This window comes from Enoplosus armatus, chromosome 2 (genome assembly GCF_043641665.1).
Source record: "Enoplosus armatus isolate fEnoArm2 chromosome 2, fEnoArm2.hap1, whole genome shotgun sequence".
Classification (NCBI taxonomy): domain Eukaryota; kingdom Metazoa; phylum Chordata; class Actinopteri; order Centrarchiformes; family Enoplosidae; genus Enoplosus; species Enoplosus armatus.
The window spans coordinates 27963075-27980707 of record NC_092181.1 but is presented as its reverse complement, the minus strand read 5'-3'; the positions used below and the strand labels follow the sequence as shown (position 1 = coordinate 27980707).

The following is a 17633-nucleotide window of genomic DNA, read 5'->3' as shown; positions in this document are numbered from 1 at the left end:
AATACTCGTCACAACTTCCCAGAGTCCAAGGTGACGTCTTCAAATATCCTGTTTAGTATCGACTAATGGCTTCAGTTCTATTGCTAATAGTTAAGTCCCTGATATTCTCCAAAACACATGTGGACAGCAAGGTGGGCCGTGGATGTATACACAGTTTTGTACATGCCACATTGGTTGTCTGCATACATCTTCCACACGTGCAGTCAAGCAGACGTCCATACAGCAACAGACATTAACAGAACAGTAGACAGACAGCTGTCCATGTCTGAAATGTATGACCACGTGGACAAACGTGTGAACACGTCTGTTTATGCAGACATCTTGATATGTAGCATAGACAGAGCGGTGTGTGTGTCCGTCTTTGGATTATATCCGCCATGAACAGTTAAGGTGTTTGTCGGCAGTAAATGTAGACAGATGCTAACATTAGTTGTATAGTATATAGATAGATGCTAACATCAGTTGTATAGTATATAGACAGATGCTAACATTAGATGTACAGTATATAGACAGATGCTAACATTAGTTGTACAGTGTATATAGACAGATGCTAACATTAGATGTACAGTATATATGCCAACATTAGTAGTACAGTATATAGACAGATGCTAACATTAGTTGTACAGTGTATATAGACATGCTAACATTAGATGTACAGTATATATGCCAACATTAGTAGTACAGTATATAGACAGATGCTAACATTAGTTGTATAGTATATAGACAGATGTACAGTGTATATAGACATGCTAACATTAGTTGTATAGTATATAGACAGATGCTAACATTAGTTGTACAGTATATAGACAGATGCTAACATTAGTTGTACAGTGTATATAGACATGCTAACATTAGTTGTATAGTATATAGACAGATGCTAACATTAGTTGTACAGTATATAGACAGATGTTAACATTAGTTGTACAGTGTATATAGACAGATGCTAACATTAGTTGTACAGTTTATATAGACAGATGCTAACATTAGTAGTACAGTATATAGACAGATGCTATCATTAGTTGTACAGTATATAGACAGATGCTAACATTAGTTGTACAGTTTATATAGACAGATGCTAACATTAGTAGTACAGTATATAGACAGATGCTAACATCAGATGTACAGTATATATGCCAACATTAGTAGTACAGTATATAGACAGATGCTAACATTAGATGTACAGTATATATGCCAACATTAGTAGTACAGTATATAGACAGATGCTAACATTAGATGTACAGTATATATGCCAACATTAGTAGTACAGTATATAGACAGATGCAGGGTACACTGACAGTTTGCGGAGGTTTTCCAGAGCAGAGAGAACATCTGCAGGTAAAAGCTTTTCCTCACTGAGCTGAAGGATGAAGAGCTTTAATGTTGACAATTTGTCTCCTTCATCGGAAGCTGTCGTCGTCTCGTGTCACATCAGGATCTACAGTCTGTTGGTCTGGATCACATTTACACATATCACCTCCAACAAGAGACTGAAGCTTCTCTCATTTCTGACATTAAATCCCTTTTACCTTACCGTACCTGTATATCTACTTACTCGTAAATGACACAAAATGCGATTCATTCATCACATTGTTCAGCAGCAGTGAAATGCTGCTGAAATGAGATCAAGAGGTCACAGAGTGTCCAGTGAAAGTAAACTTCTCACCCAGTTTTTCTTCCTGTTTGTGAGGGGTGAGCTGACAGTTTGTCCCTCTGGGGCTCCTGTAGAGGCAGCCTGTACTGAGACTGTATTGAGGGTGCAATGCAGTCTGGGTAAACCTTTGGTTTCCTATTTAGATTCATGAGGAACACCGAAGGAAGCTGAGTATTGGATTAACCCCCCCCCCACTCCCCCCTGTCAGCTTCCTGGCCCACAAAGTGGCTGCAAGCTGCTGGAGGCTGATGGAAAGTGGTTGCTATGACAGCCAGCATCCTGGATCCAGGATGAGAGTTTGGGTCATTAGCATAGCGAGTGTGAGTGTTGTAAAGCTTACTGTGACATGAGGACGGGGTCTAAGAGGAAGGACAGAAATAGCTGGTCCACTCTCTCTCCAGAACATCGTCTCTAATCTCCGGGAGACTGTACCAGAGAGACTGTACCAGAGAGGCTGGACCAGAGAGACTGGACCAGAGAGGCTGGACCAGACCTCTGTTCATATTATTATATGTTATTATGAATGTAAAGTTTTATCTGCAGGAGCCTCCTACAGCTCTCCAAAGAAACCCTTTTCTGAAAGAAATTAAACACCGCAGAGGGAAGCTCAGTGTCCCTGATACTCGTTGCTGAGGACAAACAAAGACTGAGGTTAAATATCCGGCTTCTGGTCTGAAAGCCTTGTTGTTGTTTGTGGATGTGATGAAGATCTGTGTTGGATACAAACGTCTGTTTGTGACTAAAATAATGAAGCGAGTTTCTGAACATTTCCTTCTTTCTTTTGTCCAACAAGATAAAAATAACACAAACAGCTTGTGTGCAGCTTCTCAGCGGTGAACCTCCGGACCTGGCTCTGGTTCTGGACCTGCTGATGCTGTTTCAGCATTAGCTCGGCGCCCCCCCGTGTTGAGACTGTACAGTAACTTTTATAAAGGTCACAGTGTGTAGTGATTGTGGCGCTTCCAGTCAGCTTCACAGTCTGAGCTGCTGTCAGAGGATGACGGCAGGTTTCTGCTGCTGCTGGTGGACGGGGTCAGTATTGATCCAGTGACCCTGGGTCCATACTGACAGGCTGAGAGGGAGGGCAGCTGAGTCAGGGATGGACTGCAGCAGTTTGTATTGATGAGCTGAGACACTAACAGTTAAGCTGTCAATAGACTCAGAGACACATCTGACCAATGATGTCAGCTCTCAGACTGAAGAAACTTTAGTCCAGTAACAAAATTATGATTATTTCCTCCACAAAACTATTTATTATTCAATGGACTTTTGCACAGACCGTAATCACTCATGTTGCATTGACTGCAAGTTCAATTTCAATTCAATTCAATTTTATTTATATAGCGGCAAATCACAACAAAGTCATCTCATGACACTTTACAAAATAGAGCAGGTCTAGACCGACTCTTTATCAAGTCAAAAAGTGGTAGAGGAGAAAATAAAAGACAGCAAAAATCTGTGAAACTATCAAAGTTTTTCAAGCTGTGTTGAACCCTTGAACGCCCTTTAATGCTGCATGCTGGGATTGTTCGGGTGTGTTTGTTGTTTTTTGTTGTTTACGTTGATAACTAAAAATGATAAGTTGAGGTTCCATTTAAAAGGTGTGTTATACCAGAAACTAGTTTACTGCGTACATGTTGGATCTCTAAGGTTGAGTCGTTATTGGCTCGTGTCGTTTAAGACAAGATAAAGACAGTAGAGCTATTTAGATATATTAGAGGTCCACGTTGTGATACAGAGAGCAGTGATGAAAATGAAATGTGTCATCAGTGATGCACTTTGATATACAGAGTTTAGCTGCTGAAGTAATGTTGGGGGGCAGTGTGACGGTACAGAATGTCTCTAATCAAGTGCCGACATTAAAAGTCAACTGAATAATAGTTTCATGGTTTAGAAAAGACACACAGCCTTTAATTCTATACAGAGTTCAAAGTTTTGGGTGAATTTTGAATGACCAGACTCCTACATGTTTGTGTGACTCAGACAGAGTGATGTGGGTAACATTTTAAGTTTTAATGGCAGGGTAGTCAGAGACTCTGGAGGATGTGAAGAATACCATGTACTTGGTCTCTTCTGCATTTAAAACAAGTCTATGATTAAGAAGTGATAATTATAAAGCATCAAAGGCAGACTGAAGATGAGTCAGAACCCGGGACATATAAAATCGTATCATCTACATAAAAATGGACATTAAAGTACTGATTAGGAGAAATAATGTTATTTATGTATAATGTAAATAGTAATGGACAAAGAATAGAGCCCTGTGGCACCCCATTACTGATGGTAAGACTGTAGGATTTTATGAACGACGGAATCAAATCCTTTTGAAGCTAAAAAGAGCGACGCAAAGTATTTTTATTTTTAAATAAATGTTTATGATGAAGGTTTTGCAGATATGTTTAATATAAATGTTTCCTTGTTATGGCACAAATATACTTCCTTCCTTCCTTTGGCCACAGAACAAAATGTTGTGTCCTTCCTGTTAACAGCGCTGCTCTACGCCACCATCTTCGGTAACGTCACCACCATCTTCCAGCAGATGTACGCCAACACCAACCGCTACCACGAGATGCTCAACAGCGTACGAGACTTCCTCAAACTCTACCAGGTCCCCAAAGGCCTTAGTGAGCGGGTGATGGACTACATTGTGTCCACCTGGTCCATGTCCAGAGGCATCGACACCGACAAGGTAACACCTCATCAACACCTCAGTTTTACTCCACAGAGGTGACACCGTTCCATTCAGACATGTAGGTCACTGATGTTGTGTCATAGTCGAGGCCTGTCACACTGTGATTGGGTAGCTTTCTTTTCTCTGTGTGGCCTCAGTTTGACCCTGCTTTGACCCCGGTGACGGCCTCTGACTCTGTCAGTGCTCCTCCTGCTGTTTTGTGTTTTCTTTTTGCAGGTAGAGGTGGGCGGAGCCATCCAATTAGTCTTTCACCTGGGCATGCTGGGCCTCGGTTATTTAGGCTGGCTCTGTATTCTCTCTCTCTCTCCTGCCATCATCATTTGGTCCCTTGGTTTTGTCTTTACAACACTATACATACATTCAGCATTGCATTCACTACTGATCTGCAGACTACAGATTCATTTATTACCGTTGCCTTTGTCTTCCTCTCAATTAAAACATTGTTTAAATTACTTTAAATCTTGCGTGGTCTCCCTCTTTGTCTAGCTCACTGAGCCTGGGCTGTGACCTCAGTTTGACCTCAGTGTGACCTCAGTTTGACCTCTGCGTGACCTCTGTGTGACTCAGTGTGGGTTCGATTCCCCGGCTCCCCCCGTCCACATGTTGAAGTGCAAGACGCTGAACCCTAAGTTGCTTCCTATGGAGGCCAGCACCTTACATGGCAGCTCAGTCGCCATCTGTGTGTGAATGAGACCAGATCTGTAAAGCGCTTTGGGAACCATTACAGTTGAAAAGCGCAATATAAGTGAAGTCCATTTACCATTTACTCACTTCGACCTCAGTGTGACCCCAGTTTGACTTCAGTGTGACCTCCGTTTAACCCCAATATGAACTCTGTGTGACCTTAGTGTGACCTCTGTGTGACCTCTGTGTCTGCAGGTGCTACAGATTTGTCCGAAGGATATGCGAGCAGATATCTGCGTCCACCTCAACAGGAAGGTGTTTAAGGAACACCCGGCGTTCCGGCTGGCCAGTGACGGCTGCCTTCGAGCCCTCGCCATGGAGTTCCAGACCGTCCACAGCGCGCCAGGAGACCTCATCTACCACGCCGGAGAGAGCGTGGACAGCCTCTGCTTCGTGGTGTCGGGGTCTCTGGAGGTCATCCAGGACGACGAGGTGGTGGCCATTTTAGGTGAGGAGTTTGGTTCAATTCAAAAGAATTCAGATTTACAACCAGACGAAACAACCGATTCTCACAGTGGACGAGCTGAAACCACAGAATAAGAACAAATAATAATAATAATAATAATAATACAAAATTACAAACATTAGAATCAAAGTAGATTTCTTCAACAGGGACAACCAAACTCCTGGTTGCCTGATGCCCAACCTGCTGCCTAAACCTTGTGAGGCAGTTAAAAATGCAGGAACTCATTGATCCTGTCGCACAACGAAATCACAAACAGAGGAGTTTTATTGAGTCAATGTCTAATCAGCTTATGTTTGTATGGTAAATTCTGTTTCTAACAGTCCAGTTGTGCGTCATCGACTCGTCTCTCAGGTGTATAAAAGCTCCTTCAGCAGGAACAAAAACGAAGTGTCAGAGTGTGTTTTAGTCTGGAAGTGAAAAGGAGAATTGAAAAAGTGTTCTTGCTGCTGCCAGCTGACACCACCTCCGCAGAAACACCTGAGCTCTGAAACACAAACACTGAACCCTGCAGAGTCACCTGCTTCCTCAGCGCATCAAAGCCAAAAACAAAAGGTGTTTGCTATTTCCGTCAGTATGCGTAGGAACTGTGCTCCGGGGCTCTCATTAGCAAAGACTCTCATTTCTGAAACATGCTGCCTTTGTTTTGGGCTGATGGAGCGGTTCAGAAACAAACCCAGTGAAAGACGACGGAGGAAGCTGTCGAGGCGGAGCACGGCTGAACGAACAGCTGTCAGAGTCATTATGCAATTCACAAAACCTCTGAGCTCTTTAACAACTCCCTGATATCCAGCAGTATTCTGCAGGCAGCACCAGAGACTGTTTGCATAAAACATTCACATTTTCTTTCCAGACGAGCTGAGAGGCTGCGAGGATGTCTCAGTGTCGATGACTTAACATGAACTTTAATTCAGACATTCATGATCCCCAGAGGATGAAACCAATGAGCACCAACCCGTCACTATTTCACTTTAAAACATTAACATGCTAACATTAGCATGGACATGGCTACATTTTGGTGTAACATCCTGACGGCAGCTTGCAGAAATGCACAAACCTTATGTTCCACTGTCGCTGGTAATAAAACACACTTTCAGCATCTTTACATGCTAACATGGTAATTATACAATGTTTGCATGGTGACATTATCTTTTGTATTGCATACTAAATAACCTGTTAACATGTGTGCATGTTGAAATGCTAATTGGCTAAAAATAACATTCTAAAATTCTGAATGTCAAAAAACAAGCACCCAGTATTTGTACTTGTATTTTGATATGCTACTGTTGGTTCATTAGCATGTTCATGCTGGACCATTAGCATGTTAATGTTGGTTCATTAGCATGTTCATGCTGGGCCATTAGCATGTTAATGTCAGACCATTAGCATATTAATGTTGGCCATTAGCATATTAACCCCAGAAACAGAAAGTGAAGGTTCATTCTTGACCTGCTCCCCTGTTTCTGTTGTATTTGAGACCCTGTTTAGAATCAGAATCAGAAACTGTTTATTGCCAAGTAACATACATTACAAGGAATTTGCCGTGGTCTGAAGGTGCTATTGTTTTGACAACAAATAAGTAGAATATAAAAGGTAAAATAAGAAAGGTGCAAGAAATTCGGGAAACAAATCCACTGGAGTTGTTCCCCTGATGTTCATGAGCTCTTCTCTGGTGAAAGAGCTCCGTGAGGCAAAACAAGAAACGCTGTTTACAAACAAAACAAGGCAAAACAATGCGCTTCAACAGACCGAGGCAGCCATAATACTTTTCTTCTTTTTGAGGCATTCAAATAATTTTAGAATAATTTCATTTGTACTCCAAATTTTTACAGATGTGAGAGCTGACACAATTACTTGAGTAATTGATTAGTCGATCAACAGAAAATGACTTTGATGATCGAGCAGAAATGTGAAACATTCTCTGGTTTCTGTTTCTCCGTGTGATGATTTTCTGCTTTTGTCTTATATGATAATAAACTGAATATCTTTGGGACAAAAAGAATTTGAGGCTGACAAACTATATATTCAAATACGTGTAATCAACATGTTTCACTAATTATGACATTTAAAAGACAAATGATTCATTGATTAATTGAGAAAACAATCGGCAGGTGAATCGGTATTGCTAATAATCGTTGCTTCCCTAACAGATGATGGAAGTTTTATTTCAGTAAAGAACGGTCTCATGCTGCGTTCACATCAGCAGAACAGGAAAACCTCCTGTAATCATTCACATAATTCCAAGATGGCTGCCCCCAAACAGTGAAGCCTCATGTTTTATTGTTACATGTTTCGTTAACATTTGATACCGGATACAAACCAAAAGGAAAGTTCATTATATTTAATATTAAGATGTCACTGCCAGTGGGAGATATTACAGCAGTAAGTACAACCAGGACGCTGACGTGAAGGTGAACGTGGCGTTAATCGACTTCTCAAAGTCTGCCTCCGTTCCTGGACCCGAACTGAGATGGCAGCCAGGAGCAGTCGCTGCTCGCTGGTCCAGCTGCTGTTACGGAGGCGTGCTGACGGACTCTGCTGACCTGCTTCTGTCCTGTAGATACCTGCTTTTACTTCCAGATGATTACCAGAGGAGACGCTTTATCAACAGACCGAATCAGCCTCAGTTCCTCTCTGGATAAATATTTAGACTTTTAGAGACCGCAGATTTCTCAGAAACACTCTGAGCCGAACACCGCGTCCACTTTCACAGCACATTAGACTCTATCTATCTAAGTCCATGTGCTCACCTCAGCTTCACTTCCTCTTTTCACAATAAGACGATGTTTAATCAGAGTGGCTGCAGACTGCATCAACACCATGATAGATGTGTGTTTTCACTGCAGCGCTCTGCTGCTTCATTAATGAGAGACGCTCAGAGACACTAAACTTTAATATCAGATGTTATTTATAATCTCCGCACACTGTTTCTGATACAAATGAGGTGTCACTTCATCTGGCACTAAACTGCAAAACAGTCTCCACTTTAACAGGTTATTTATCCTGATGTGTCCCTCCACTTTATTTCACCTTCTCTAATTCTAGCGCAGTGATCTATTTACTTCTGTCTCCTTTGACTAAAGACTTTTTAGACTTTTAGACTTTTCTTTATTCCACGATGACGCCTCGTCACATGATTACACACACACACAGTACAAATACAATGCAGAAAGAACTAGAGTGAATCAACTTCACAGATAAACTGTCTGCAGCCTTCTGTGTGAATGATGTAGCACGAAGCTAAAGCTGTTTGGACCAATCAGCTGACAGTGAACAGCACAGAAACACTTCAAGTATTTGTTGGCTGATTTGACCTGTTTCCACCACTAACTGTGAGTTAGCTTGTGTCACAGCAGAGTTTGACACGGTTCCAGAGCTTCACGTTCCTCAGATCTGCTGTTTAAACGCTGTGGAGGTGAGACTGTCTGTAACCTGTCCGCCTGCCTGTCTGTCTGCAGGTAAAGGGGACGTGTTTGGTGACGTGTTCTGGAAGGAGATGACGTTGGCGCAGTCCTGCGCTAACGTGCGAGCGTTGACCTACTGCGACCTCCACATCATCAAACGAGACGCGCTGCAGAAAGTTCTGGAGTTTTACTCCGCCTTCGCAAACCACTTCTCCAGAAACCTGGTGCTCACCTACAACCTGAGGAAGAGGGTGAGTCAGCACACCTCCTCACTCTTCTGTATTTCTTTTAAACCTGTATTTATTCTGGATTAAGATGATCCTGCAGAAACCAGCAGCGTCCTTCATTATTGTGTCTGGACTCCGTTAGAGAGAAATAACTGGATAACGACACATCAGAGACTTTAAACTGAGTAAAACTCAGGGGGACAAAAACAACATGGAGAAACATGAATGTTTGTGTGTGTGGGAGTCATGTGACCTCAGATCGGCTTGCAGGAGTCGCTCTGTTGTTTTCACACTGAAGACTTTACATAAGCTGCTTTGTTGTCAGCTCGTCCTCCTCCACAGAGCAGGTGAGATGTCAGTGAAGCCAACAGTGCGGAGGTGGATGATGACAGAGCGCTGTGTTCACACCTCCACTGATGCTGCAGACAAACACACTGCAGGCTGAACAGAAAACAAACATTTGACCAGAGACGAACATCCTATTAATGAGGCCTCCATCAAACACTGTCGGATGTTTAAACCAGTAATAAAGAATCTGTGGAAGGATCAGTTCTAATAAAGAGAAGACCAGCACTGCTAGCTTAATGCTAATGCTAAAGTCAGAAACGTGTCGGACCTGATTAAAGTTTAATAAAACAGCTTCCAGGTGAGAATTAAATAAACACCAGGATGTAAAGACACAACAACAAACCGCTGTGTTGTTGTGTCTTTCATTCTTCTTCTTCTCAGTTAATATCAGCAGCAAGAGGCAACGAGTCCTTCAGCCCTGAGAGGTCGATTTAATAAGATCGATGTTGATCGATACAACAACAATCAATGTACTGATTTACAGTTTCATCAGTGGTCCATTAACTCAGATAGCGCATGTCCAGACCTGTTCATGTCAGAGGGACGTAAATTCAGGACATGGTGGTGCAGTGGTTAGCACTGATCCCCGGCTCCTCGTCCACATGTCGAAGCCTCCTTGATGGAGGCCAGCACCTCGCATGGTGGCTCGTCTCTGTGTGAATGAGTGAATGAAAAGTGCTGCGTAAGTCCGTTTAGCATTAGTTATCTAGTTCCTGTAACTTCAGGAGAAACACGTCAGAGAGCGATGAAGGAACAGGATGTAACCGCTGCCCAGTAATCCAGTAGAGACCTCATTTATTGATCTAGCTCACTACGATGTGCTGCTGTGACCGGTGGCTAATGCGTACGGTAATGGTATAACGTTACGAAGCCGTTCAACACTCTCATGAAGTTATCTACAGTCTGATTGTTTTGACAGATAACAGCACTGGGCTGCCCCCCACTCAATTCACCACATAACATTAGCTGCAGTGGCTGTAGTCCGCTCAGCTAACGGTTAACGTTACAGTGGCTAACGTTACTTGCGGCTGTTTCATTAGAATGAAATGACACAACGTGAATAAACGTGAACATGATTTCTGTCTGAGTCACGTCGGATAGATTTGGTTGTTTAGCAATGAAGACAACAACTCCCATGATCCCATGATACTTCACGATATCATCAAACTACATCTTTTGCGTTTAAAATGATACAAGCTGAGTTAATTTGACTCTGGTGTGTGAGCTGAAGTGAAACTAACAGCTGCTTTAAAACCACAGAAACTATTTCTGTTTTCAGATTATTTCAGATATCAGAGAGACAGGAAGTCAAGCCAGCCGTGGAACAAAACCCCACGGGGGCCGGTTCTAACCATAGTCCAAGTCCTTTTCTATAGACACTATATTATATTATATTATATATATAGTTATACATATACAACTGCCTTCCTTATAATAGCTTCTGTAGAGTGAATGAGAAAAGAATCCAAAACTGATAAAAAGGTGCAACCTGCGAAAACACCTCCTGTAAATCAAACTGAAGCTTCTTATAAAGTCATGTATTGAGTTATACTGAGAGGTGTTTCTGTTTTTGAGTCTACTTTCATTAATAGAAGTCGGGGGGGGCAGTTGGTGCTAAACCATTCAGAGCTCATAAACTAGTAACGACATTTTATCAATTCTAAAGGAGACTAGAGGCCAGTGTGAAGATGCTAAGAGAATAAATAATCTGTTTTTGTTCTGTTCTCAAACTGTTAGTGGGCCCCTCGTGGTCCTTCTTGGCCTCTCGTGGTCCTTCTTGGCCCCTCTTGGTCCTTCTTGTCCCCTTGTGGTCCTTCTTGTCCCCTCGTGGTCCTTCTTGTCCCCTCGTGGTCCTTCTTGGCCCAGGTGTGACCACATCCTTCACCCCCCCACTCAATCCTTTACTATTGAGCCAAAACAGAATCAGATGATCAGTCAGTGTTACCAGAGGTTTAAGATTATTTCAGTCATTTTCCAAAACAAGCAGGTCAGGTGTCTTTTTCCCGTCTTCAGTGCCAGTATCTGTCTTCATGTGTCTAGAAGGTTCCTGAAACAAAAGGAAAAGGAGTGGATTTCTCATCCTGAAGGCTGAATGAATCTGTCACCGTGTTCATCTGGAAACTGCTTCTTAAGACTAAAGTGAAACCCAGACTGACTGTTTAATCTCCTGTAAGGTTTAAATGACAAACAAGGAGAGCGAGTATGAAATGCTGTGATGGTCACCACAAGTTGCACTCCCCCCCCCCTCGCCGTAAATCGATGTGAAAGCCATCGTGTCCTGTTCTGCTTGGCTGTGCAATAATGAGGCCTGTGAAGAGGAACGACCTGCCAGAGCAGCTCTCACCTCCAAACCAGCTGACCTTTCAAACGTTTAAAACAAGTCTCGCGTTCAGCCTCAACACTTCTTTTAAACAGGAAGAAAAGCTCAGCTGATGGTTGAGTGTGAGATAACGTCTCCACTTCGTCTCCAGGAATCTTCTACAAAAGTTTCGCTGCAGCAGAATCAAGACAGCAAACAAGTTTCTGTGTATTTGGAATCACTGACTGTTTTTTAACGTAGGAAGTTTTGGAGATGTCAGTTAACACATTGCATTTCCTGATATCACATTTAAAGCAGCTGTAATGGATATTTTTTATAATCCCAATGTATAAAATGACAACGTGAAATCAGTGTGTTGTTGTCTCTGAGTCTACATAGTGACTCTCAATTCCTGGTTTATCTGTCCTGGTTCACTCTGGGCTCCTGGTTTATCTGTCCTGGTTCACTCTGGGCTCCTGGTCTATCTGTCCTGGTTCACTCTCGGCTCCTGGTCTATCTGTCCTGGTTCACTCTGGGCTCCTGGTCTATCTGTCCTGGTTCACAGACAGCAGACAGACTCGGGTAGAGACCAGCTGCTGGACATAGTGCAGCATTTAGCAGCTAAAGAGCCAGATGTTTCCCTCAGGAGGTGGAGGAGACCAGAACCAGAGCTAACAGAGAGAGAAGACTGGACTTCATCCATCAGGAGACTCAAACACGACTCCACATGGAGGACCGTGTTGATCTGTAGCTGATGATGTGTTAATGTTGAGTTTGTTTCTGCTGAAACAGAAACATCAGTTCTGGCTGAGGCCTGTCAGCGGCTCAGACTGCAGAGTTGATGTGTTTCCAGTTGAGTGCAGCAGAGTCTCCGTCTCATATATTGTGTTCGTATCAGAGGAACATCAGCAGTTCTCTCACATTCTGTGTTCCTCTGTTCTCATCACCTCTAAGAGCTCTCTGATTGAACCGTCCACACCATCCAATTTCAGCAGGTCAGGAGCTCAATGATTGGCTCAGGGTTCAACATACTGATGACATCGCTGAGGGGAAAGCCTCGCCGCCCGTCGCTGCAGAATAAAGACACACTCAGGAGGTCACATGTGGCCCGCGGCCCCCGACACGTTAATGTACATTAAAGTCACACATCGATTTACAGCCGGTCAGCCGTAATTTAACCTTCACTTCCTGCATCACCTGCAGCAGACGCAGTCTGGAGTGAAGATGTTAAAACATCTGGTGCAACGTCAGGAGATTAAAGGACCAGGCCACTGTTTTATATGTGTTAGTCTCCCAGCCTGACACCGCTCGTTATGTTTAAACCAGTTCTCATTTAACGCTCTTAATTATATAAAAGTTGTGATTTTTTATACAACACAGCAGAAATGTCTCATCAGGTTTCAGCAGTAAGTCAGGATGTGCAGCTACCAGAGATCTTAAAACAAGATCAAAATCTTGTTTAGTGTAGTTAATTAAATTACAAGTCAAATAATACTCAGTGCTGGAGGACTAAAATAAGATCAGGGCCATTCTTGTTTCTAGATAACAAAACTCCACAACTGGCTTTTGAATCTGTGACCTTCAAACTGGGCATGTGTGCTCACCACAGAGCCACCATGTCAGCTGACACCTGGTCAGGTGGCTCTCGCCATCACAAGGTCGATTGGTGGGTCCACCACTTTAGTCCAGACTGAGATCTCATCAACTATTAAATGGATTGCCGTGAACTTTGGCGCAGATATTCATGGTCACCAGGGGCCAGTTGTTCAAAAGTAATCCCATCGGATTGAATCAAATCTTGAAAATGGGTTGTTCAAAAGAAAATCTGGATTATGAAAATCGTATCGGATCACGTAATCTGGATAAAACCCTCAGTCTGTGTTGTTCAAAACTTTTCAGTAGGACTGGGATCACTTTGATCCAAAAAAACAGGATTACTCTGATTACTCTGATCCCAGCTGACGGGTGGATTCAGGGATCAAAATATCATGAAAAATTCAAAATGAATCGAAAATACACTTAAATCATGTAGTTTAAATACATTTATTTATATTTTGCACTTGATTTGTTTAACTATTACTGTGGTAAAGTAAAAAAATAATTAAATGTAATTATCATTTACCACTGTAAATTATTTACAATAGAATGATTGTCAGAGATGAACCCCACATCTGGTCAGTGGACACTCAGTTTCGTGTATTTATGTAAAAATGTGTATTTGTGGTGAATTCATATGTTTGTTATAATTTACTTATCGTGGGTCAGCTGAAGAGTCTGACTGTTTATTAAGTATTAAAGATGGAAGAGCATGTTGGCATTCTGTTGGCCCGTTTCTTCAATTAAAAACACTTAAAGTGGCCCCCCCTGCTGGCTGTTACCTGTTGTTACCATTCAGCGCGCTGATAATCCGGATTTGGTGATCCTAAAAAGTTGGATTTTGGATCAGGGTGATCCCAATCCAATTTTCTTTGATCAACTGGTACAAAAGTAAGACGGATTAACTGATTCCTGGTTAGAAAAAACAGGGATTTCCAAATCCGGATCATTCTGATCCAGATTAAATGTTTTTTTTGGCCCCAGAAGATGACTTTGGTGACCCTCCTTTTTCCTCTAGCGCCACCAGCAGGTCAAATGATCAATTGTCCAATGCTTTGATTAATGGCACAGTTTGTAGTGCTTTCTGTTTACTACTAATTAGCCAACATTAGCATGCTAATGCTAGCATTTAGCTCAAGACACCGTTGTGCCTACATACAGCCTCACAGCTGCTAGCATGACTGCAGACTCTCAGTCTTGTTTATAAGCAATAAACATATTGAAAATATCACCTTTGATGACACATTTGGACAGTGATGATGGAGTCAGTCAAAGTTAGTGTTTTCTCATGAAGTGTCTGCATCATTTTGTCTGTTCCCAGCACATCTGTAACCATCGCTGTAGATGTCCCCCACGTGCTATTCGTCTCCAGAGAAGGCTGATGATTATTCTGAGACTGTAGTTTTGTCAATTTTATAACTGAAGTGTAAACCGTCTGTCTATTATTATGAGTGGAATGTGACATTTACATAACCCAATATCATTAATCACTAATTTGCATCAGGACTTGCAACCTACAACCTACAACCTACCCATACCCAAAACAAGTCAGACTACTTTTTAAATCCAAATATATATATATTTTTTTTTTTTACAGAGAACACCTCAAAGGACGTATTTGTTTTCTGGAGAAAGGACTTTAATGTACCCTTTATGTTTACACGCTAAAGTAAAGATATTTAATCTCAAACTATCTACTCCTTTTTTCTACACTGACATTTTGATGCAAGGGAAAAAAGGGATTCCTCTTAATGTCTCTCTTTTTTCCAATCAGGTCTCAGAGCTCTGAACAGCACGGAGATGATTCTTTAATAATAAATGACTAGTTTTAACAGCTGTAGACGCTCACTCCAAACACTTTGACATGTGAGTGCTCCTTTTGCAGTTTTAATTGATGGCCTGAAGCTCCGGGTGGTCTGGTTCAGATCTGGACCCGACCTTTCTGCATCCCTCAGCATTTATCACCTATGTTTCTATATAATGCAAATTCCTGTGTGAAAGTTCACCAAAGTTGAACTTGACGTCAAAAATGTGCACGGACTTACTTCACGAGTGAATCCTCTGATCACAGTGATTCCATCGAAATGAATTAATTATGCTGATTTAACACAAATTCAGAGTCTTTGATTTTTGCTAATTTCAAAGAAGTGGAGATATTTGTTTGACAAAGTTCAGATCGTTTCTCTGGTTTCCTGTCTGTTACAGATCGTCTTCCGGAAGATTAGTGATGTGAAACGTGAGGAGGAGGAGATGTTGAAGAGGAAGAATGAGGCTCCTCTGAACCTCCCTCCGGATCATCCAGTCCGACGACTCTTCCAGCGTTTCAGGCAGCAGAGGGAGGCACGGCTCGCCACCGAGCGGGTCGAACAGGGCTCCAGTGACGTGGAGAAAGGTGTAGTTCCCCCGGAGCCGCCCAAAGGTCCAGAGGTCCTGGCCTCCACCAGTATAGTCATGGTGACAGAGAGTCCAGCCACACCCACCACCTCCTCAACATCCACCGCATCCTCTTCATCCAGGACCTCCAGCCGAGTAATGCTCCACGCTCCCGCCACCCAAAATGGAAACCTGATTGGCTGCAAATCCGCAGAGCCCCCCAAAGCTAAAGGCTGGGGACGATTCAAGGAGTCTGTCGTGAAGGCCGAGTCGTGGAGCAGCGTCTCTAAGGCCGAATCCATGGAGACGCTGCCCGATAGAACTAAGTCTCACGATGAGGTGTCCCTCAAGAAAACCGACTCCTGTGACAGCGGCATCACAAAGAGCGACCTCCGTTTGGACAGTGTTGGCGGCGCCAGAACGCCACAAGAGCAAAGTCCAGTCCAGCCTGACGAGAAGAGGGTCTTCTGTCCGATACCGGAGCAGAGCATGCAAGCCTCTTTCCTCGAGCTGAAACAAGAATTAAGAGGAGACATCAGATCTCTGAACAGTCGCATGGCAGGGCTGGAGACTCAGCTGGCTGAGATGCTGCGACTTCTCAAGTCCAGGAAGTCGTCTGGCTCCTTCTTTGAGATCTCGCGGCCCCCTTCCCCTGACTCCGATAAGGATAGCTTCTCCTAAACTGGACATGAAGTCAGTCCACAGGAATGGAACTCGACCCGTTCAGCCTCCAGATGTCAGAGAAGAGCTTCTGACTACACTGAAGCTGAGCTGATGCTGGTCGATGATGATATCACAGACGACAAAAGCACTTTGTTACGTTCGCTGCATCACTCTGCAAAATACAGACTGAAACAAGGCTGATTTTTACTTTGATCAGAGACTATAGAAAGAGTCCTGACAGTCACGATGGCACCTTTGGTCCTTCAGAGGGTTTCTAGCCTTCAGACCTTCACATGATATCGGCAATAATAACAGATGGCTTTAACGTTGTTGTTTTAAACAGGACTCTGGCACTGTGATGAAGGAAATTGTGTTCTAAAGGGTTGGTTTGGTGACTTTGAACCGCGTCATGAGGTCTGGTCCACAAAATCTGTTTAGCTGTTCAGAACCTGATACTGAAGGGTCTGCGCTCATTGGATATCTGCACTCTCAATCAAAATAAGGTTTACACACATCAAAATGACAGGGGTGCATTGTTTTTTTATCAAGACTAGTGGAACCAAGGACAGACATGATTCAAGTGGACAGATGGAAGCAATTCCCAAACCTTGAAAACGTACAAAAAGACCATGCCGTCCATGATATTGCTAGTTCCACATATTGTAGGTTGGTTTTTCTGAGAGAACTGTTTTAGAGTTGACTGCTGCATAACATCACAAGCAGCGCTCTGTGATTGGTTGTTAAGAGCATCAATCAAAAGACAGACATTCAGTCGAAGCAGGAGGCTGCTGAACTCTTTGAGGACATTGTGGACCAGACTTCCAGCTGATGGTTCGGTTTGGGGGGACAAGCTAACCGACCAGTTGAACTGACATTAGACAGAATGTCTCCACCGTCATGCAGACGAAACACTGTGTGCGCAGACTTTAGTGAGAAGTCTTCGATGTTTGGGGTCGGTAGCGTTTTTATATCCAGAATGAATGTGAAAGATTTAATGCAGCACAATGAAAGTGAGGCGCTAAATGTGTCTGACGTTTAATTCCTGCACAGAGCTGGACATTTGACTGGTTATAGTTTTTATAAAAGTCAGTATATGCATGTTTTCAGCTCTGAATGGAGCCCATGAGGAGCTTCAGTGTAAAAGATCATGTTGGACGGTCGTCATTCAAAAGTATTCAGTCTATTGATCGAGCACAGTACATCAAATCCAATCATGAGACATTTACAATAATA

General features: G+C 42.8%; 1 protein-coding gene across 1 annotated transcript in view; it reads left to right on the top strand.

The window, feature by feature from the left end:
- Positions 1-16418, top strand: part of kcnh1b (potassium voltage-gated channel, subfamily H (eag-related), member 1b) — a 40171-nt gene extending 23753 nt beyond the window's left edge. The window contains exons 8-11 of the mRNA XM_070922407.1: positions 4141-4340; positions 5223-5475; positions 8949-9145; positions 15570-16418. Coding sequence (XP_070778508.1) covers positions 4141-4340; positions 5223-5475; positions 8949-9145; positions 15570-16418 — 1499 coding nt within the window. The remainder of the gene's footprint in view (positions 1-4140; positions 4341-5222; positions 5476-8948; positions 9146-15569) is intronic.
- Positions 16419-17633: the final 1215 nt, after the last annotated feature.